At 40.7% G+C, this 20,442-nt stretch overlaps 1 protein-coding gene across 4 annotated transcripts in view; it reads left to right on the forward strand.

Annotated features, from left to right (window-relative positions):
- nin (ninein (GSK3B interacting protein)) overlaps window positions 1-20,442 on the forward strand; it is a 157,737-nt gene that overhangs the window by 16,301 nt on the left and 120,994 nt on the right. For 3 of the 4 annotated variants that reach the window (XR_011887335.1, XM_072269274.1, XM_072269285.1), the window contains exon 2: window positions 3,323-3,532. Coding sequence is in view for 3 of the 4 variants with exons in the window: in XM_072269274.1 (XP_072125375.1) it covers window positions 3,350-3,532 (183 nt within the window). In the remaining variant the exon portion in view is untranslated. The remainder of the gene's footprint in view (window positions 1-3,322; window positions 3,533-20,442) is intronic. The other variant, XM_072269279.1, reaches the window with a different exon arrangement.

Genomic DNA, 20,442 nt, shown 5'->3' on the forward strand with positions numbered 1-20,442 from the left:
CATGGCTGATCTGGCAATGGACTCATCTCCACCTACCTGCCTTTTCCCCATAACCCTTAATTCCCCTACTATGCAAAAGTCTATCCAACCTTGTCTTAAAATATCTTTGCTTCACTGCTTCATTGGGCAGAGAATTCCACAGATTCATCACTCTCTGGAAAAAGCAGTTCCATCCTGAATCTTGAGGCTATGTCCCCTAGTTCTAGTCTCACCTACAAGTGGAAACAGCATTCCTGCCTCTATCTTATCTATCCCTTTCATAGTTTTGTATGTTTCTATAAGATCTCCTCTCATTCTTCTGAATTCCAGCGAGTACAGTCCCAGGCGACTCAATCTCTCCTCATAGTCTAACCCTCTCATCTCTGGAATCAGCCTGGTGAACCTCCCCTGCACTGCCTCCAAAGCCAGTATATCCCTCCTCAGTCCTGACGAAGGGTTTCGGCCTGAAACGTCGACTGTACCTCTTCCTAGAGATGCTGCCTGGCCTGCTGTGTTCACCAGCAACTTTGATGTGTGTTGCTTGAATTTCCAGCATCTGCAGAATTCCTGTTGTATAAGGAGACCAGATCTGCACACAGTACTCCAGGTGCGGCCTCACGAGTACCCTGTACTGTTGCAGTATAACCTTTCAGACCTGGTATTGGCCTTGTAGATTGTTTTGGCATCTTCTCCACAGCCTTTTTGTATTTAATAATGTAGAAGGCATGGGACAGTAATTCACTTTTGTTTGCTTGAGTCAAACATCAGCCACTAATTGTAATTCTCACATTGACGACATCTTAATGGCTTGTGCAGGAGTGCTAAATGTTTGTTGGTACATTGCATGTATTTGTGATCAACAACAAGTTTCCCTACTGCACTGTTCACAGTACTTGAACCTGCGCTGTGTTAAAGAAAAACAATGTAACTTTTCAGCTTTAAATTTTGTCCTTCCAGTAATTGCTTCATTTTCCCTTTTAAACACTTTATTAACCTGCATCACCACTGATCTGCTGTTAAATCATTGTGCATCTTCAGTCCTTTCGGATTCATTTTCCAAGGAATGTTTATTTTCAAATTCTAATCAACAAAATATAGCCCCTCCCACTTGCATCAAATTTTGTTTACTAATAATCAGATTCTGATTATTTAATATTACTGGCATTTGCCATGAAATTTCTTAACAGCAGCAGCAGTACAATGCAATACATGATAATATAGTGAAAAATAAATAAGTAAATCAATTTAAATATATATTAATATGCATATTAAATAGTTAAATTAAAAATTATGCAAAAACCAAAATAATAAATGTGGGGTAGTGTTCATGGGTTCAATGTCCATTCAGGAATCGGATGGCAGAGGGGGAAAAAGCATTTCTGAGTCTCTGAGTGTGTACTGTACCAGCAGTTATGGTCAAAATTACAATAAAAGTGACTTGACTTCAGGCTTCTGCACCTCTTTCGTGATGGTAACAAAGAGAAAAGGGCATGCCCTGGGTGATGGCGGGGCGGGGGGGGGGGGGTCCTTAATGATGGTGCTTAACAATAACAGCCATTCTGGAAATGTATTAATATTCTCCATATTGTATAAAAGAAATTGGAGCAGGAATATCATTAGGTCTCTCAAGTCTGCTCTGCTGTTCAATAAGATCTTGGCTGATTCTCTGCCTAAAAATTGTTTTGTTACCCAAACAACAATTATCCCAGATGACTGGTTCACTGAGAAAGGGTTACCCCTAATACTGACACCAAATCAGAAGTCAGCAGAAAAACAATCCAAAGTTTGGACATTGTTGCTTTAATCAAGTGTTATGAGTTGACCCCCTTCTATAAAAGTTTTAAAATCTGTGCTATGAAGATGATGCCAACGGGGAGAGAAAATAGAAAAATGTGATGTTATTTGGTGGGAGTTCCAAAAATCAGCGGCATTGGGCTTGCATGACTGCAGTTCAGATTCCTGCTATTGGTTTACAGACTTGTACCAAATGTCCACTGTGAATGAAATAAAATTTTCAGAGAAGAATTATCTGATTTCTACACCTGCTGTATTAGCTAATATGGTCACATCTGATCAAGGATATTTCCTTTGCTCTACCCATCCCTACCCCAGTTTCTGTACTGCTGACAACTTAAATTGTTTCCCCCCCCCCAAAGTTCTGATGAGGATATTGGACCTACAAGGTTAAGTGTTTCCCTTTTCCAAGGTGCTGCTGGCCCCCTCAAGTTTTCTAGCATTTTATGTTTAATTCTAAATTACTTCTATTTTGTTCTTTCATACATTAAAATGGGGAATATTTCAAAAGGTGCAGAATCCATTCATCTGAAAGCAATTAACTATTTGAATTCGGAGTTAAATATGAAGACAGTAAGTGATGACCTCTGAAACTTTTGGTTGATTTAAGTAATCCATGCCAATGACATCATGTTTGGGAAACAGAGAAAACAGAGTTTTCATCAGAAGGAGGATACATTGGGGCAGGCATTTCCAAAAAGCGGGACTTCAATAGGAAATGGCCACAGATACTTCAAACAACACACAGCAAAAATGCTGGTGAACGCAGCAGGCCAGGCAGCATCTCTAGGAAGAGGTACAGTCAACGTTTCAGGCCGAGACCCTTCGTCAGGACTAACTGAAAGAAGAGATAGTAAGAGATACTTCAAAGCCTGCTCGAAAGTGCATCTTGTACATATATGAAATTGTATAATAGTTTAAAAATTCTAATTCTAGGCTTGTATCACTTGCTTCCTTCTGAGTCCAAGGGAATATTGATCTGAACCTTGAGTACATTCATCTCTTGAGCATTTGTGTCTGTCATCCTCTGTATTATCCCATTTTCAATCTGCCACATCCTGACTACAGTTTTGCACCTCTACTTCTGCATGCAAATGTCTGATGTGAATGGTGAGCAGTTGTGTTCCCAGCACTAAGCTTATGGAACACAAACAACACTACCCCCTCTCTCTCTCCACCCCTCCCTCTATGGCTGAAGATTTTTTTTTAAGTGCACATGTAGGAAGTAAGAACAAAGATGCTCAAAGCACTCAGCAGCTCAGGCAGTATTGGTAAAAGGTGAAATGGAGTTCAAGTTGAAGACTCATCATCATTCTGATAAAAGGATTTCCTACAGTCTGCTAGTCTGAGTAAATCTCTTTAAATCTTTTCCTGCTGTTTCTGCTTTGCTTTCTGCATTCTGTTACTTGCCTCCCCCCTGCCCCCATTTAACTCTAGTTTTTGTCATGAATGAACCACCTGCCCTTTGATTCCCACAGCACATGAATACTAAATATTCCCCTTTTTCTTTTCAGGGAGGTTTGGCTAACGGTTTTGTTTCATCTTTTAGCAGGTGTAGCCCGTCGTGTGCTATGGGATGGATGAAGTAGAGCAAGATAAGTATGAGGCGAGGCTGAAGGAGGTGTTTGACAGCTTCGATACCATTGGCTGTGGGTCACTGGGCCGCGAGGAGCTGACTGACCTCTGTCATATGCTGCAGTTACAGGAAGTTGCTCCAGTGCTGCTGCAGACTCTCCTTCAGGAAGATCTCTCTGGCAGGGTAAGAGCGCATTTTGTGTCTGGAGTGACAGCATCATTATGACAAGCTGTTCCTACAGCTGACCCGATCAGATTACCATCTCAAAATGAGTACATTACTGGTGAAGCTTTGCACTTCCTTCCTTATCATGATCTATCTCAAATGGCACAAGATGAAGCTATGTTATTTTTCTTACCTCTTATTTTCGATGTTTATGTTTATCATCATTACTACAATATATTTACTGAAAACAGTGTAATATACTTGAGGTTGCTGGATGATTACTTAATGAGCAGAACCTAAATTAGTCCATCGTATTGTGATGGATGGTGCAAGTGAAGCAGTCCATGCCTGCAAGATCTGAATAACATATAAAATCAGACCACAAACGTGCCTGATTGTCTCCAACAAGGAAGAGTCTGACCACCTATCCTTGATAGCCATTTGGCATTGCTAGTGACAAGTCCACTGTTGCCGTGGTCACTCAGGAAAAAAGAAAGCAGTTGCTCAGGCAATCGAAGACTGCAATCCAACAAAAAGAAATGTGACCTAAAGAACTGGTGAATGGAAAGAGCCCAAACAAGTGTGCTCCTCCTCCGATAATGTTAAAACTTTCAGCTCCGACGTCCTAGGACACAATCTGTAAAGAGGCAAGACTGGAGGAAAGTTTATCAAAAGAGAGACGGTCTGGCGGCATTTGTTGGAAGTAACACTGCAATTATCTCATCGACCTAGGCTGTTTGTGATGTGAGTGTCCTTGGCTCCATGCTGTCACATACTAGTAAGCCAGTTGACAAGGTCAGTGTGGTGGGCTGGTTCAGAAGGAAAGCTGCACATTGGATCTAATGTGTCTCGGTTAATCAGATTCAAATTTGGCTTGGTCGTAAGGTAGTCGTTGAAGGATGCCCTTCTAATTGAAGTTCTGTGACCTGCGTGTATTATTGCTGGGACTTTTGTTATCCATAACATATTTTAATGACTTGGATGTAAGTGTCATAGGTACAATTAGAAAGTTTGTGAATGACATGACAATTGGTGATATTGTGGATAGCAAGGAAGATTGTACAATACTACAGTAAGATGTAGACCAGATCAAAATTAAGCAAGCCCCTGGCAGATGGAATTTAATCTTGACGAATGTGCGGTAATGCATTTTGAGAAGTCAAACCGGTAGGACATGTACAGTAAATGCTAGGGCACCAAGGAATGTTGCAGAACAGGGAATCCTAAAAACTCAAGACCTGAAATGCAAGCAGATAGGTTGGTGTAGAAGGCACAATATGAAAGTTAAGACATTATATTGCTATTTTACAAAGCACTGCCTACATTACACTTGGAATATAATGTACAGTTCTAAGCATCAAACCATGGGAAGGATGATGTTGCACTGGAGAACATACACAGGAGTTTAATGAGGAAATTGCCCGGATTGAAAGACTTCAGTTATGAGGCGAGGTTGAATGGACTTGGTTTGTTTTCTCTGAAGTGAAAACAGCTGAGGACCGAACAGATGAGGGATGTAAAGTTGTAAAAATCATAGATTGGGTGGAGTTCATCAACTTGCATCAAGTGCACATTAAAAGTCTAAAACTTAAATTGAAGTTTCCAGGAGAATAGGCCTCACACTTAACATCAAGAAAACCAAGTTTCTCTACTAACTACCCCCACCACACAACCCTCTTCCCCTAAAAATCCAGATCTGTTCTGATATCCTGGAACACCTGCATCTGCTTTCCATATCACTCCTCACTTAAAATGAAACTAAAGGCAGAACTTTCCACTGCTCCAATTTGCCAATTGGGGTAAGAAAAAAAAAGTTTGAAATCCATTACTTCAAATTTGACACAAAATACTGAATTCTTGTCCTTCTGGATGCTTCAGGGCTGAGAAAGACTTGCAGCAGGTACTGAAAGCACTTTGAAAGTACCACCAATTTTCTCTCTGCAAAATCCTTCAAACCCAGAGCAAAATGAGCAGATCAATGTCCACTTACTCCTTGAGACCAGCAACACCAACATCAAAGCTCTGTTCAACTCTGAGCCAATTCCAGTGTAGGTCACATTCAACACAGGGCTGCCACTGGCAGCACAAAATTAATTTGCTGCTCTGAACTCCAATGCCAGAAGAGTTTTCCAGAACTGAGAAAATGCCTCAATGATATTCTCACATTTTATTTGGTTAAGAAACAAAGTCATCAAAACCCCCGTATGTGACTGCTTAGTTTTGGAGAAGTATTCAGGAAGTCAGTAAACATTCCAACTTCTCAGTAGCATCACATGAGGATATGAGGAAAGAGCACATCTTCTCAAATAACCCACTGATCCACACAGGCCTCATCAGCCATATCAGAACCTACAAATAAAAGCATGTCATTGATTTGGAGAGCACTTTTCTTGTGGGAGATTTCCTAATTCAGTTATATTTAACATAGTGATCAAAATGGTTCTAAATGAAAGTAAAACCAATGTGACAAAGATAAAAACTAATTTACGAAAAGTGGACCGGAAAGAACTTCTCAATGGTAAGCCTATCTCAGGCCAAAGGTGTTCCTACAAAGAAAAGGTCAGGGCCGTAGCTCTTTGGGTGGCGAGACAATAACTAAGAAAGTTGCAAGGTCTGTTTAGGACATGCAACATGTGGAGACATTTGGGAAAACTTTCATTTGAGGGATTGTTGTGATATTGCAGTAAGTTAGAGAGTGTGGAATTACAGATGGAATATGCTTTGAGAAAGAAGTTTCAGGAGCTTGCCATTCACCAGATCCAAAATAAATGTATCCCAGCCTACTAACAGGAGCAGAAGAGGGAGGTATGTAAGCTGTGGCTACAATCTTCAGTCCTCCTTGTTTACACTAATGATGCCAGAGGAAATGAGATTGGCTTATTTTTGTCACGTACTGAGGTGGCCTTGCATATTGTTCATAGACATCAAATCATTCCATAGTTCTTTGAGGTAGTCAAGGTAAAATAATAACAGAATGCAGAATAAAGTTTAGCAGCTACAGAGAAAGTGTACAAAAAGGTGCAAGAATATAATGAGGTAGATTGTGAGGCCAAGACATCTAGTGTTATTCAAAGGTCTTTTAACAGCAAGGTAGAAGTTGTCCTTGAGCCTGGTTGATAGGTGCTTTCAGGCTTGTTTACCTTCTGCCCGATGGAAGAGGGGAGAGAAGAGAATATCTGGAGTGAGGGGAGTTTTTTATTATGCAGACTGTCGGGGTAGTTGGTGACCAAACAAGTACAGAATGCATTAAGCCCAGGAAGTAATGTGCTGTTGTTGGTGATATTGATCATCTTTGTTCTATGGCTTTATTATTGTTAATTTTGTTTTTGATGGACAGCTGACCTTGTTTAAAACGGAGAGGAACAGATGAACTTGGTTTACCTTCGGTAGTGGCCAAATTAATGTAAATTTTTCCAACGGACTGCTTAAACCTTCATTTAGAAAGGCACTATTAGCATAGGATTGCTATGAGAATGTTACTTTGTACCAACTTGATTGAATTGTTTTGTGAGGTATCAAGGAAGGTTGATGAGGACAGTATATTTACGTAGCCTACTGTATATAGATTTTAGCAGGGCTTTTGACATGGTAGCCTGATCAAAACAAAAGGCTACTATCTCATGCAAGGAAGATGACAGACCTCATGAAGTGCCAGGTTTACCTTTGTTGGAGATTGTCATGAAATATGTTGGTTCGTTACTGACTTTTCAATACAAATCAGTTGTCAAAAAAAGTTAGTCCATTGTTTATCTGAACTAGTAGTCCAGTGAAGGAAAGATGATTGATACACATAGTCACAAAATGACAATGCTGTTTAAGGTTAGTTACTCTACACTCATAGCTGAATTTGGACATAAGATGTGTTACAAGTCTGTATTATGCCATTGTGGCACATTAACATTTGTATTTATGGTAACAAGAGAATGGAGTGATGCCTTCATCAGAAAGAAGAATATTTGTGTTCAGAAAACATATTTGGTTGGCTGGTGGCACAGTGAGATCAGCGCCGGGCTGGAGAACGGAGGTTCCCGAGTTCGATCCAGTGACCGACCGCCCCCGTGCGCACTCTCCATCCGCGCCGGGTTGATGTCGAGATCGCAACTCGGCCTGGTAAAATAATACTGCGAAATGTCTGTGCGACGAGTGGCGCCCCACACAGCCTTTCGAACAGCGCCTTGTAAGGCATGAAAATGCCCGATGCTGGCCTCTCAGGCCTGAGTCGACGTCATCATCATCAGAAAACCCCGTGCATTGTATTTTCTACACATGATCCTGACCTAGGGTGTTTGAATGCAACAATAGAAAGCCGGTTTCAGAAGGCCTTCGCAAACAAAAGCTTTCTGTATGAGACCTTGGGTAAAATCTCTGTTTGTAGAAACAGTCCACAAGATTTTGTGTGTAGTAATTTATCCGCAGCCTTTGCACATTGATAGATCATCCCAAATATACAATTTTTTTTCAGGAGGAAATGTTTAGGTTACGGTAGATGTTAAACGCATTATATTGTTGTTCAAAGTATTACAGGCAAATAAATCTCAAACTATGGCGACAAATGAGAGTGAGGGGAATACATTAATGAAGGGCCGGATTCCTTGTTTGTTTATTTGAGAAATAGCGAGCTCTGCTGAGTGATTAATGAGACCACTGCTCAAAAATGGAACATGTTGCACTTTAACTAAATGAAAAACCTCTAATTATGTGGCAGCCCTACTCTAGAGAGCACTAGAAGTGTGGGCAGTCAAAATGTATCTGCAGCAGTAAAGGCGACTAAGAATTTGCTGCCTGCATTGTACCATGATGGTATGAAAGTTCAGTGCAACAGCTTACAGTAAGTTAATATTTTTATCACCATTTGTGATATTCCAATGTTACTACCCCACTCGCAACTCTAAGCCTTCATTTTTAAAGTGAGATATTCTAAATTTCGTTGCTGACTCGATAATTATTTGGACTGCAGATCTGTATTTGAGGTGATTTTGAATTCCTGCACGTATGTTGTTTGTACATTTCAAACTCCACAGAGAACACAGCAGCAGATGGCAAGGAAAGACACATTACTGGGAAAATGTTATCTTTTATTGTGTTTTTAAAAACTGAAGCTTGAATACTGACACTTGTGTGAGGTGACATTTATTTATTCACAACAAGTCTGTTAATGTTCTTGCTGCATTTATCTACTTAAATGTCACGAAGCGGTAGAGTCCTGCAGTAGTACAGTCACACAAAAAAACTTCAAGTACTTTTGCCCATTTTTCAGGTGTGCTTTAAAATTAAGCAGAGTCATGGAGGAAGGAGATCCTGTGATGAGGAGGAGGTGGGGGTGTCAGTCACACATGACAATGGGTGGGAACTCTAATTAGTTGATGAAAGATCAGTGGTCACTCTGACAGAGATGGAAGGCTGAGGAAGTGAACTTCCGATGCTGTGAATGATACTGCTTTGTCTCATGCAGACTTTACCACAGTAGCCATGAGGCTGCCAGCAACAATGATTCTGGAGCAAAACTGGCAGAATATAGCCTTACACTTTTAGAATGGCTTGATTCTGTTTACAGCAGTTGGATTTCTCACATTAATCAAATTTCACTTTAATTCAGTGTATTGAACAGAAGAAATTTCCTGATTGACAGCCTTAGCAAAATGAACAGATTTCCTGTCAAAAAGCCTGAGACTGGAAGCTGTCTGGCAGTTTGCAGATAACGCGCTGCTCTAAAGTGAGTGTTGAGAGTTTCCCAATGGGACTTGTTCATATTTCCATGCCTTTTGCCATGCTGATCACAGGGAAATATTTCAGAATGTAAAGAGGTGGTCTCGTGCAGCTGCAGAACAGCTGCAGCAAAGGTTGCCAAGGAGATGGAGGAAAACTGAAGAGCGCTGGGACACTGATGTCGTGTGTCTGGGCAACCCTCACAGCATGGTCTGCCTGGATCATCTCGCACGCTGTGAGAAGCTGCCAGCCAGTGCAAGGTATGTGGTGATCACAGGGCTGGTGATTACCCTGCGGCTCAGATCTGAACAAAACCCCTGAATGGGGACGGGAGCATCACGGATGTAGATGTCATTATCCCAGCCACTGAAAACTCAGACTGGCAGATGCTATGTGGATGACATTGATGTCACAGTGTTGGTGCTTTAAGCTTATGGCAAACTTCAGCATATTGTGCTCAGAGGTTTCAACATGGGTCAGAGGTGCACAGAGAAAGTCCAAAGCAGCAATGGGGGGAACGTGCGGCGCACAGCTTGTGACTTTGTTATGTACACCACTGATGTTAGGAAAATGTCAGCAGAAGTGCTTGATCCAGTTTCTCAGTGAATATGATTTTGTTCAGAAATATTTCCTACTGCAATTCTATCTGGGTAAAATTAGTTTTGTGCATGATTTGTGCCTTAATAGGTCTATTTATTAAAACATTGACACCTTGGAAAAATCACTTTACACTACATTTCTCCAATAAACATTTTATAGGGTAAATGGGATCTCTAATAACAAGAAATCCTTTTGTATTTCAACGTCTTGAATCAGAATCAATTCCTTAACCCAAACTGCATTGTTCTGGGAGGCTGCTAAATTCCTTTCAGAATTCCATATGTGTTCACACTATGGTACTGGCATGTACATAGCTTGCAATCTGCACAGGGCACACCAGCAGAAACAAATGTAAATTCAAGGCCAGCTACAACACCTTGTCCGTGGAGTTTGATACCTCAATGATCTTATTGCTAAATTCTTTAATGACTTTTAAACATAGTCCTCACTGCTAATTCTAGTGAGTCTTCAAATCCCCTCCTGTATCAGAGACACTCCCTTTCCAATATCAATGACGCCCCTAACTTCCAACAGCACACAAATATCCCAGTAACTACCTCCCCCACTCCCCCTGACAACTCGCCCTAACACCAAAACACACCCCTTGACTAAAGCTTTGATCCACCTTTCTACCAGGGCAATTCTTTCCATTGTGTAATTCGATCATCTCCATTGATCTGAGATCTGGCTGGTTTCCCCTGCTATCTCTATAATGGCAGAGCTACTTTACGAAAGGCCTTTTGAGCATCCAAAGTCCCTAAAGCTGATCCCATTGTAGAAGTCGCCTTAGCGCTTGTGAGGGATCTGTATGCAAAACACACATTGGTATTAATGCTTCACCTGTTTAAGGAGCCTTTGAAGGTACAGAATAATTTGCATAAATCCTTAATTGAATGGTTTGCTCATGGTCAATTGGGTAGTCCTTTTGTGTATTTTTATCCTTTTCCCCTGTGCTCATAATTATCTATTTGCTATTGTAAGTAATTTGCTGCAGTCGCTGCTATTCCAGATTTTTTTAAAATGCACTATGAAAGGCAGGAAGTTGCCTTTTGTTTTTCATTTTTGTTTGCCTCTTGTAGTACATTTGTTTCAATTCACAAATGTAAGTTGAAGAAATAGTTCCATTTGGTCAAATGTGAAATCCAGTGAACGACTGTGACATGAGTCCATGATTCAGTGCTCGGGTGAGGTTAACCAAGCCGCTCATCACTATGGAGATTCTGCTGGATATCATCATAAACAAAAAGCTACCTGCACCATATTTCTGTAAACAACACTGCACATCTTAATCCTCTCAGCATTCATTCACTATTAGTCAAAGGAACACCGAGGGTTAAAGAACCATCATTGTTTGGCCTTTTGTGCTTGAAGTCTGACATTTAATACTAGGTTATGTATTGACATACTGTACCTAGTCACATACCTAATGCTGGAAGTGCACCAACTATGTGGACTTCAACACATAACCAACTCATGGTTTGCAACACTTGAGCTCCTTGAATGTGCAGCAGAGTTTGAAGATATGCATGTTATTTATTTACAAGTTCTACCAATTCTGCAGTGCTTCATCCAAATAGCTCCCATCGTGTGTATCTAATAAGTTTGCATATGTTACGTAAGCAAGATGTAGCACGTTACAACAAGATGTTTGACTTCTGACCAAACTCTTCTGCCATTGAGGTTTATCCTGTGCTTGTATATGGGTCTTTCCAGGATTAACGGATGGTGATTGTGTGTGATGATCAGTTAACATTTTATCTGAAAGGCAATATATTCAGCAAATAACATTCATTTCCATGCTTACACAAAGAGAAACTCTAAATCCTTAGCGATATGCTTGAACTCACAATTCTACAGACTCAAGTTGTGAATTGTACTCTATTAGTCAAAAGATGACCCCTTTTGATCGGGCAACTCGGGACTGACAAAGGGTCTTGGCCCGAAACATTGACTGTACCTCTTCCTATAGATGCTGCCTGGCCCCGTCCCACCAGCATTTTGTGTGTGTTGCTTGAATTTCCAGCATCTGCAGATTTCTTCGTGTTTGCCCTTTTGATCAAGCTACATTTCTCAGGCAGTCCCTCGGGTTTAAAGATAACTTGCTTCCATTTTGATTTTGTGCTTTGTGAGGTGGTTGATGAGGTCAATGGGGGAACCACAGTCTTATCCAAGATGAGCAATGTTAATGCCAAAAGCATCTGACTTGCCAAGCAATGTTACTGAAAATGCTGTCATTCCATTCTCTGACCATCATATGGTGCACTGGAAGTTGCCTATGTGTTGTGTATTTTAATATGAGAGGTGTTGCATACTAGCTATCAGATGGGCTTCGTAGGACAAGTTCTTGATTAATGGCAAGGAGCCCAGGGTAACTGGAGACCACCTCAGAACCATAAAATCAAAATGGAAGCAAGTTATCTTCAATCTGCATGTTTGACCTAACCATCACAACCCAATCACCCACGTACACCATTGCCTCTACCAACTGGTTACTTAGGCTACGTCCACATTAGACCGGATAATTTTGAAAATGCTGGTTTCGCGTAAAAACCGGTTAGGTATCCGCACCAGACGTTTTTGAAAATACCTCTGTCTACGTTAAAATGGGTATCTGGGCAAATCTCCTCCTGCTGGGCATGCGCAGGTCACACAGAAAACAAGCGAAGAGGAAACGGTATACTTGGTTTGTCCAGTTACAGATGAGAAAAACTTAAAAGGAAATTGCCAAACGAAAGACTTGGTGCGCATTTGTCCAGAAACATTTCCTACAGCCATAGTCTCTTCATCGATGAAAGGGACAACAGCTACAACTAAATGCAATAAGGCTTGTTACTGGGCAAAAGTGAAATTTGCTGTTACCTCATTTGTTTGCCTTTACCTTTGCCATGTCTTTGTGTATTATTTTGCTGTATTTAACATGTTCAATAAAATGAGTTACTGGGCAAAAGTGACAACTGCATCTATTGAATGTTTGCACAAGCAATACATTGATAAAGCACCTTGTTAAATGTGTAAAACATGTCTGCATCAGTGTTACCTTGTATTTCCATACAATATTACATTAGGCTGTTACACATCTGTTGTTAGATATTGTTGTGGTGTTGGAGGATGCGTTCAAGAAAACAACGAAATGCGCTGCTGCCACTATTTGTTCATGACGGTATTTTTTAAATTAGCCGTTTACCCCATCCACACTACTCTGCCCAATCAGCATTTTCAGATTTTAAACACTCTGGAGAGTGTTTTAGAAAAGCTCTGTTTTCGGGGGAGGAAGACACCGTATCAGTGTGGATGGAGGGTCAAAACAAAGAGAAAAAGCTTCAGTTACGGATTTCTCTGGTCTAGTGTGGACGTAGCCTTACTTGGCTGGAGCATCAGGTGAGATCACAAGGGAATTGAAATGATAAATGTTTAGAGTAAAGGACATATTTGTTCTGTTTTCCTTAGCCCAGTTACCACTAACCTAGCTTTGCATTAACAGCTACATTCAAAGAAATAATATTCTAAATACATAAGCATTGCATATACTGTCCTATTTGCAAACCTCACTATAGTTTTTGTTGCAAAATCTTCAATACACATAAATTGACAAATACCCTTGGTCACAGTTATCAATGAAGACTTTGGGGAGTTGAAAATAAACAGATTACTTCTCTGAACTCAACCATTTAGATGTGAACTTTCAGACATACTACAGGCATTTTGAATTCAACTTGACATTTGTCATGCTAAAAATAATGGCAAGTAAGAGGAAGAATGCAGAACCCCTCCCACAGAAGGATTATGCAAATAGATTTAATCTCCTGGTTTCCATTCCCCCAGCCATGGCACTGGTTCCTCAGCATAGTATTGGGGTCCAGCTATATAAGTGACTTTAATCTCCTTCAAAAGTTAGCACTGGAGGGGTTAATTATTGATTGCACAATTGAATTCCAATTTGCAGTTCCTCAGATAAAAGACCATCCTTATCTCAATGAAACAAGATGTGGGCAGTGATCAGGACTAGACTGATAAATAGCAATTAACATTGAAGCCATCAGTCTCTCAGGGCTGAGAATGGCGTGCTTTCACTGCACGTCTGTGCATTCTGACCTGGCCAGTGAGACGTTGAGACAGGTGACGTGCAGCAGGGTTCTGGGTTTGATTGAGCTCTTGGCTGTTTCTGCTGCTTGCCCTAGGCCTCCATGTCCATGTAGGAGAGATTCTAAGCTTTCAGCACCTTTCCAGATGTCTCTTCACATTTTGACAGGCCTTGGGCCAAGCATTTCCATGAGTTACCTTTTTGGCAAATGGAACCGTGTCTTCCGAACAGACAGACACAAACAGTAAAGAGAGTTTAGTGACACCTCTGCCACTATTAACCAAAACACAAGTGACCCAAAATGCTGCCTTCTCAACCCCCTACTTTGTATCATATTTATTCATGAATGCATGGTCAAAATGTGCTTAACTCCATTCACAGTTTCACAAATGACCCCATCATAATGGGCCCAATCCCACAACGATGAGTCAGAATATAGGAAGGAAGACAAGAAGTCTAGTGTTATGGTGTATTGACAACAACCTTTCCTTCAATGTCAGCAATTATTAAGGAATCAGGAAGCAGGGCCGTGCACATGTCCCCAAATGTTCGAATGGTTTTGAGGCGGAGATGATCAAGACCTTCAATTTCCTAGATATAAACCTCACCAATATTTCATCCGGCTCTAACCATGCTATGGCCAAGAAAGCATATCAGCACCCCTACTTCATCAGAACACATGTCCCCACTGATCCTCACCAAATTTTATTGGTGCACCCCAGAAAGCAACTTATCCAGATGCATCACAGCCTGGTATGGCAATTGTTCTGGCCAAGATTGTAAGAAATTGCAGGGAGTTGGGACATAATCAATCCCTCATGAAAGCTATCCTCGTTCCCTTGGAATCTTTTTCCACCATGCTGCCTCAGAAAAAGCAGTTGGGGTAATCAAAGACTCTCAGCCTGGACTTTCTCATTTTAACTGTTCCTTCCCCACTGGGTAGAGGAAACAAAAGCTTGAAAGCATGCACCAGGTGGGTCAGTGACAGCTTCTATTCTGCTGTTGTTAGACTCTCGAACAGATGAAGCTTAACAACACAACATAGCTAATCATGGCTCTCTCACCTAGTCTATCTGCACAGTACTTCCTTCTCTGTAACTACAACTTTATATTTTTCATTATGTTAGTGCTTTTCCCTTGTACTACCTCAAAGTACATGCGTTTTGAAATCATCTTTATGGATGGCATCCAAACTAAGGTTTTTCACTGTATCCTGGAAAAGTGACATTAATATTCCGATTCTCCATTTATAAGGATATTCTGAGAATGTCCTCAAAGTTCTTTCTTCCTGGAAATGACTTGCCATGATAGACTTCGAAGTCTGGCTGCTTGAAGTCAGTTGGTAAGTATGCAGAGAATGTGGCCCATCCACTAGTGTTTGTTGGTTAAGGTCAGACCTTTGTGTTAGTTAGTTTGAAAAAGAACACTGACATTAGTTCACCTATTCTTCAAATAGTTTCGAAGATTTTGCAGAGGTAATGATTGTTGTATTGCTCCAGTGCAGTGAGAGTTCCAATACAAGTTGCATATTAAGTCATTGGAGGCTATCTGGCCCACTAGATCCACACCATGTTTCCCCTCTCCTTACTTCCCTGTACGCCCTGACACACTGGTATGTCCAACAACTCCACTTTGTTAACGACCAATCCACAGAAAGAGAGGTTCACTGCTTCTCAGTGGACTAACTACAGCAATGCCATCAGCAAGTTTTCCAACCATCATTGACCTGAAATGTAACTGGACCAGGTATAACAATAATCTGGCTACAAGAATAATTCAAAGAAAATTAATCCTACTATAAATGACTCATTAACTGATTTTCCAAAACTTTTTCACCTTATGCCTGCTGCAAGTCAGGAATGTACTGGTGTGTACAACATTAGATTGAATTAGTGTATTTTAAATTTCTGGAGCGGAGCTACCTATAAATTAGTAAGTTAATCTCTTAAAAATTTCCTGAATGCTGCTGGCTTCACTCCAGCATCAAATTGCATTTTTAATGTTTTGTTTATAAAAATGTAGCTATAAATAACTACTTTTCTACCATTGAAGATGTTCAGAAAATATATAAATTATGTTTGAATCTCGATTTGAAAGTAAAAGTATGAGCAATTTCCCTCATAGTTATGATGAGCTTGTTTGCTTAATAGTTTTGTATCAGCAGCTGATTTCTTTCTTTCAAATATTTGTTTAATATGAATAGTTTTTTCATGATCTCCTATTTTTCATGTTATATGTGCTACATGTGCTGCTGGCATAATGAAAAATCTACTGTGTTATGCAGAAATCCTGTATCAATTTATTAATCATTACTATGCACCATATTTCTACTTGATCTTGGATTGAATCATTCTACTTGTTTTAATTGAAGCACAAGATTGATAGCAACCTCGTGGATAGAACTGGAGATCAGCAATGCTAAATATGAATGACATTTTAGTGTTCTAAGCAATGATAAATCATAATTGTAGTAATTCACCCTGCAATTTGAGTGGGAGAAGCTAAAGCTGGATATATCAGTATTACAGTGGAGTAAGGGGAATTAGAGGTGTGAGAGAGGAGTTGGCCAAAGTTGATTGGAAGGGGACATCATCAGGAATGACAGCAGAGCAGCAATGGCTGGAGTTTCTGAGAGCATTTTGGAAGGCGCAGGATAGATGCATCCCAAAGAAGAAATAGTATTTTAATGTAGGATGATTGAATGGGCAAAGACATGGCTGACAAGGGAAGTCAAAGTCAGCAGCAAAGCAAAAGAGAGGACATATTATAGAGCAAAAATTAATGGGAAGTTAGAGGATTGGGAAGCAGAGGCAACTAACAAATCCATAAGGAAAAGCCATAACGGGGAAAAGATGAAATATGAAGGTAAGATAGACAATATCAAAGATGGTACCAAACATTTTTTTCAGATGAATAAAAGAGAGGGGAGAGTAGATATTGGATGCTGTAAAGTGATGCTAGAGAGGTAGTAATGCAGAGCAAGGAAATGGCGGATGGACTGAATGGTATTTTGCATTAGTCTTTACCATGGGAACTACTCTTAATATTCTGGAAGTTCAAGAGTTTCAGTGGGGCAGGAGTGCAGTTTCTATTACTAGTGAGAAGGTGCTTGGGGAAACTGAAAGGTCTGAAGGTAATTAAGTCACTTGGACCAGATTGACTGCACCCCAGGGTTCTGAAAGAGGTACCTGAAGTGATTATGGAGGCATTAATAATAATCATTCAAGAATCAATAGATTCCAGCGTGGTTCAGGAGGACTGGAAAATTCCAAATGTCACTCCACTCTTCAAGAAGGGAGAGAGGCAGAATAAAGGAAATTCTAGGCCAGTTAGCCTGACCTCAGTGGTTGGAATGATGTTGGAGTTGATTGTGAAGGATGTGGTTTCCAAGTACTTGGAGGCAGAAGATGAAATGGGCCATAGTCAGGATGGTTTCCTTAATGGGAAAATCTTGCCTGACCAATCTATTGGAATTCTTTGAGGAAATATTAAGCAGGAAATAACAAAAGAGAATTAGTGGATGTTGTGTACTTGGATTTTCAGAAGGCTTTGACAAGGTGCCACATATGAGGCTGTTTAACAAGATGAGAGCCTATGGTATTACAGGAAAGGTGCTAGCATCTATAGAGCATTGGCTAATTGGCAAAAGTGGGAACAAAGGGATCATTTTCTGGTTGGCTATGGGTGAGTAGTGGTATTCTACCGTGGTCTCTGTTGGGACAGCTTCTTTTTACGTTGAATGTCAATGATTCGGACGATGAAATTGATGACTTTGTGGCAGTTTGTAGATAATATGAAGGTAGATGGAGGGGCAGGTAGTGTGTAGAAGGACTTAGACAGATTAGGGGAATGGGCAAAAAAGTGGCAGATGGAATTCAAAGTTGGGAAATGTATGGTCATGCACTTTGGTAGAAGAAATAAAAGCAGAGGTTATTTTCTAAACGTAGAAAATTCAAAATCCAAGGTGCAAAGGGACTTAGAAGTCCTTGTGCAGAATTCCCTAAAAGTTAATTTACAGGTTCAGTCTGTGGTGAGGAAGGCAAATGCAATGTTAGCATTCATTCCAAGAGGACTAGATTATAAGAACAAGGATTTAGTGCAGAGGCTTTATAAGGCTCTGGTAAGATCTCACTTGGAATACTGTGAGCAGTTTTAGGCCCTTATCTGAGAAAGCACATACTGACATTGGAGAGAGGTTTCAGAAGAGGTCCACGAGAATGATCCTGAGAATGAAGGGCTTGTCATATGAGGAGCAGTTGATTACTTTGGGCCTTTACTTGCTGGAATTTAGGAGAATGAGGGGGATATCATTGAAACCTATTAAATGTTGAAAAGCCTAGATAGAGTAGATGTTGAGAGCATGTTCCCTTTGGTGGGGAGTCAAGGACCAGAGGACCCAGCATCAGATTAGAGGAATAGCCATTTAAAATGGAGATGAGGAATTTCTTTAGCCAGTGGGTGCCAAATCCCTGGAATTCATTATCACTGGTGGCTGTGGAGGCCAAGTGACTGGGTGTGTTTAAGGTGGAGGGTGATAGGCTCATGATTAGTCAGGGCATGAAAGGTTATGGGGAGAGGGCACGAGAGGGAAATGGATCTGCCAGAATGAAATGTCAGAGCAGACTCGATGGGCCAAATGACCTAAATCTGCTCCTATGTTTTATGGTCTAAATATTTAATGGAAACCGGTGTTATTCATCAGATTAATAATTTTAAAATAGTAAAAATATTGCATTTTCCTTACCCCTCACATAAAATATACTTGAGGGATAGGGAGAAAGGGAAGTGAAGAGGTTAGCCTACTGATATCCAGATGGCTCTTCTGACTTCAATAGGTACATTTAATGTCAGGGAAATGTACACAATGTACATCTTGAAATTCTTTTTCTTCACAAACATCCACAAAAACAGAGAAGTGCCCCAAAGAATGAATGGCAGTTAAATGTTAGAATACCAAAGACCCCCCCATTTCCCCCTCCCACACATAAGCAGCATCATAGCAGCGACCACCCCACCAGCAAAAAAAGCATCAGCACCCCCCACTGAGCACTCAATCATGCAGCAAAGCATCAGTAAAGACACAGACTTGTAGTACCCTAAAGACTACTCATTCACCCAGTAATTCAACATGCCACAGGCTCTCTCTCCCTAATGGGGGTGGGAGGTGTCCCTGTTTCACATCGCGAGGGGAGACATATCAAAACAACTTGTTGACTTATGGTGTTAAAATTCTGTTGCGTCAGTTTTTCCAAGCTCTGTGCCCAAAGAACTTGGGTCTCTGGGCGTGCAGCTAACTCACTGTGTATGATCTTCCGTCTCCCACGACGCATCAGGCGGCGGCACCGGCCTTGAATCTGCTCACCTGCAGAGCCACGAAAATCCAGCACCCTGAAGGTGCGCTAGTTTTCCAGGCCGCATCCTTAGCATATCAAAAAGCGGCCAGTTGAGAGGCCCTGAGAGCGGGTCCCATTTCCGCAAAGAACCGAGTCAGTGTGTAACTCCAGGTCAGGGTCTTCAAAGGAACTTTGAAAGGGGGGGAAAGAAGAGGTATCAAAGATAGAAATAGAGCTGTTTCTGAAGTTACAAGCAAAGGAGTCACCGTTAGGCGCCATCATCCTAAGACCTGGTTGTGTTCTTTCCTGATTTTTCTCTGACAGCCACAAGTTCACTGCTTAATACTTCTTGTACCCAGAGACAGTGCTTGCGAGGATTTTACTTTTGCAAATAGATCCGGGTTGCACAACGAATTCTTCAGATATGGTGTTCATGCCGGCACTTGCTCTGTTGGTGCCAGATACAGAGCTGTTACTTTTCAGACACTTTGAAATGGAAGATTTGGATTCTCTGATGTATTCTATTTCAAAAATGAATAACAAAGTATTAGTTTCAACAAATTTTGCAGAGAAGTTTTTGAAGCAAATATTTACATTAAGTGCAAGGAAGATAGTCCCCTTCAATCAGAATGAGGCCAGATTAGCAAATGACCTTTTGAAGGTTTCTGCTTTAGTTGCAGTCAATAATATCTATCTGAGTCTTTTTTACAGATTGCAAGGTGTTCCAATGTCATTGGCAGAATTGTGGCATATCTGAGGGGACAGCTGCTCCCATAAAATCCCAACCCCCATTAACAGCTGGCTCACTGGGAAAAAGAATTACAAAAAGGCAATAAAAAGCCAGGTGGAAGTTATAGCCTTCAAAAGAAGGCTTAGCTGCTTCTCAAATCTGTTCTTTTATTCATGGGATTCAGATTGTAACCCTGGCAAAAGTGCTGTCTTGCTCTTTTTTTTCCTCTCAAAAGTAGCATATGAGATACAGGAATAATATGCTAGGATTAAAATAAACTCTTGCTAGTTGACATTTAAGACATTCTCATTAATAATCGGGTTAATAAGGTCACAAAGTATTTAACCATAAATAAAAATCACGTTTGACACTTCAATACACTCTTGGCTGTGCACATACGAGCCTTTGTTAAATCTGTTTGGCTGTGGAATTGCCTATCATGTTTTGAGTGACCTGCACGTTGTTGTGCTTTAGAGTT

This window comes from Mobula birostris, chromosome 1 (assembly GCF_030028105.1).
Source record: "Mobula birostris isolate sMobBir1 chromosome 1, sMobBir1.hap1, whole genome shotgun sequence".
Taxonomy (NCBI): domain Eukaryota; kingdom Metazoa; phylum Chordata; class Chondrichthyes; order Myliobatiformes; family Myliobatidae; genus Mobula; species Mobula birostris.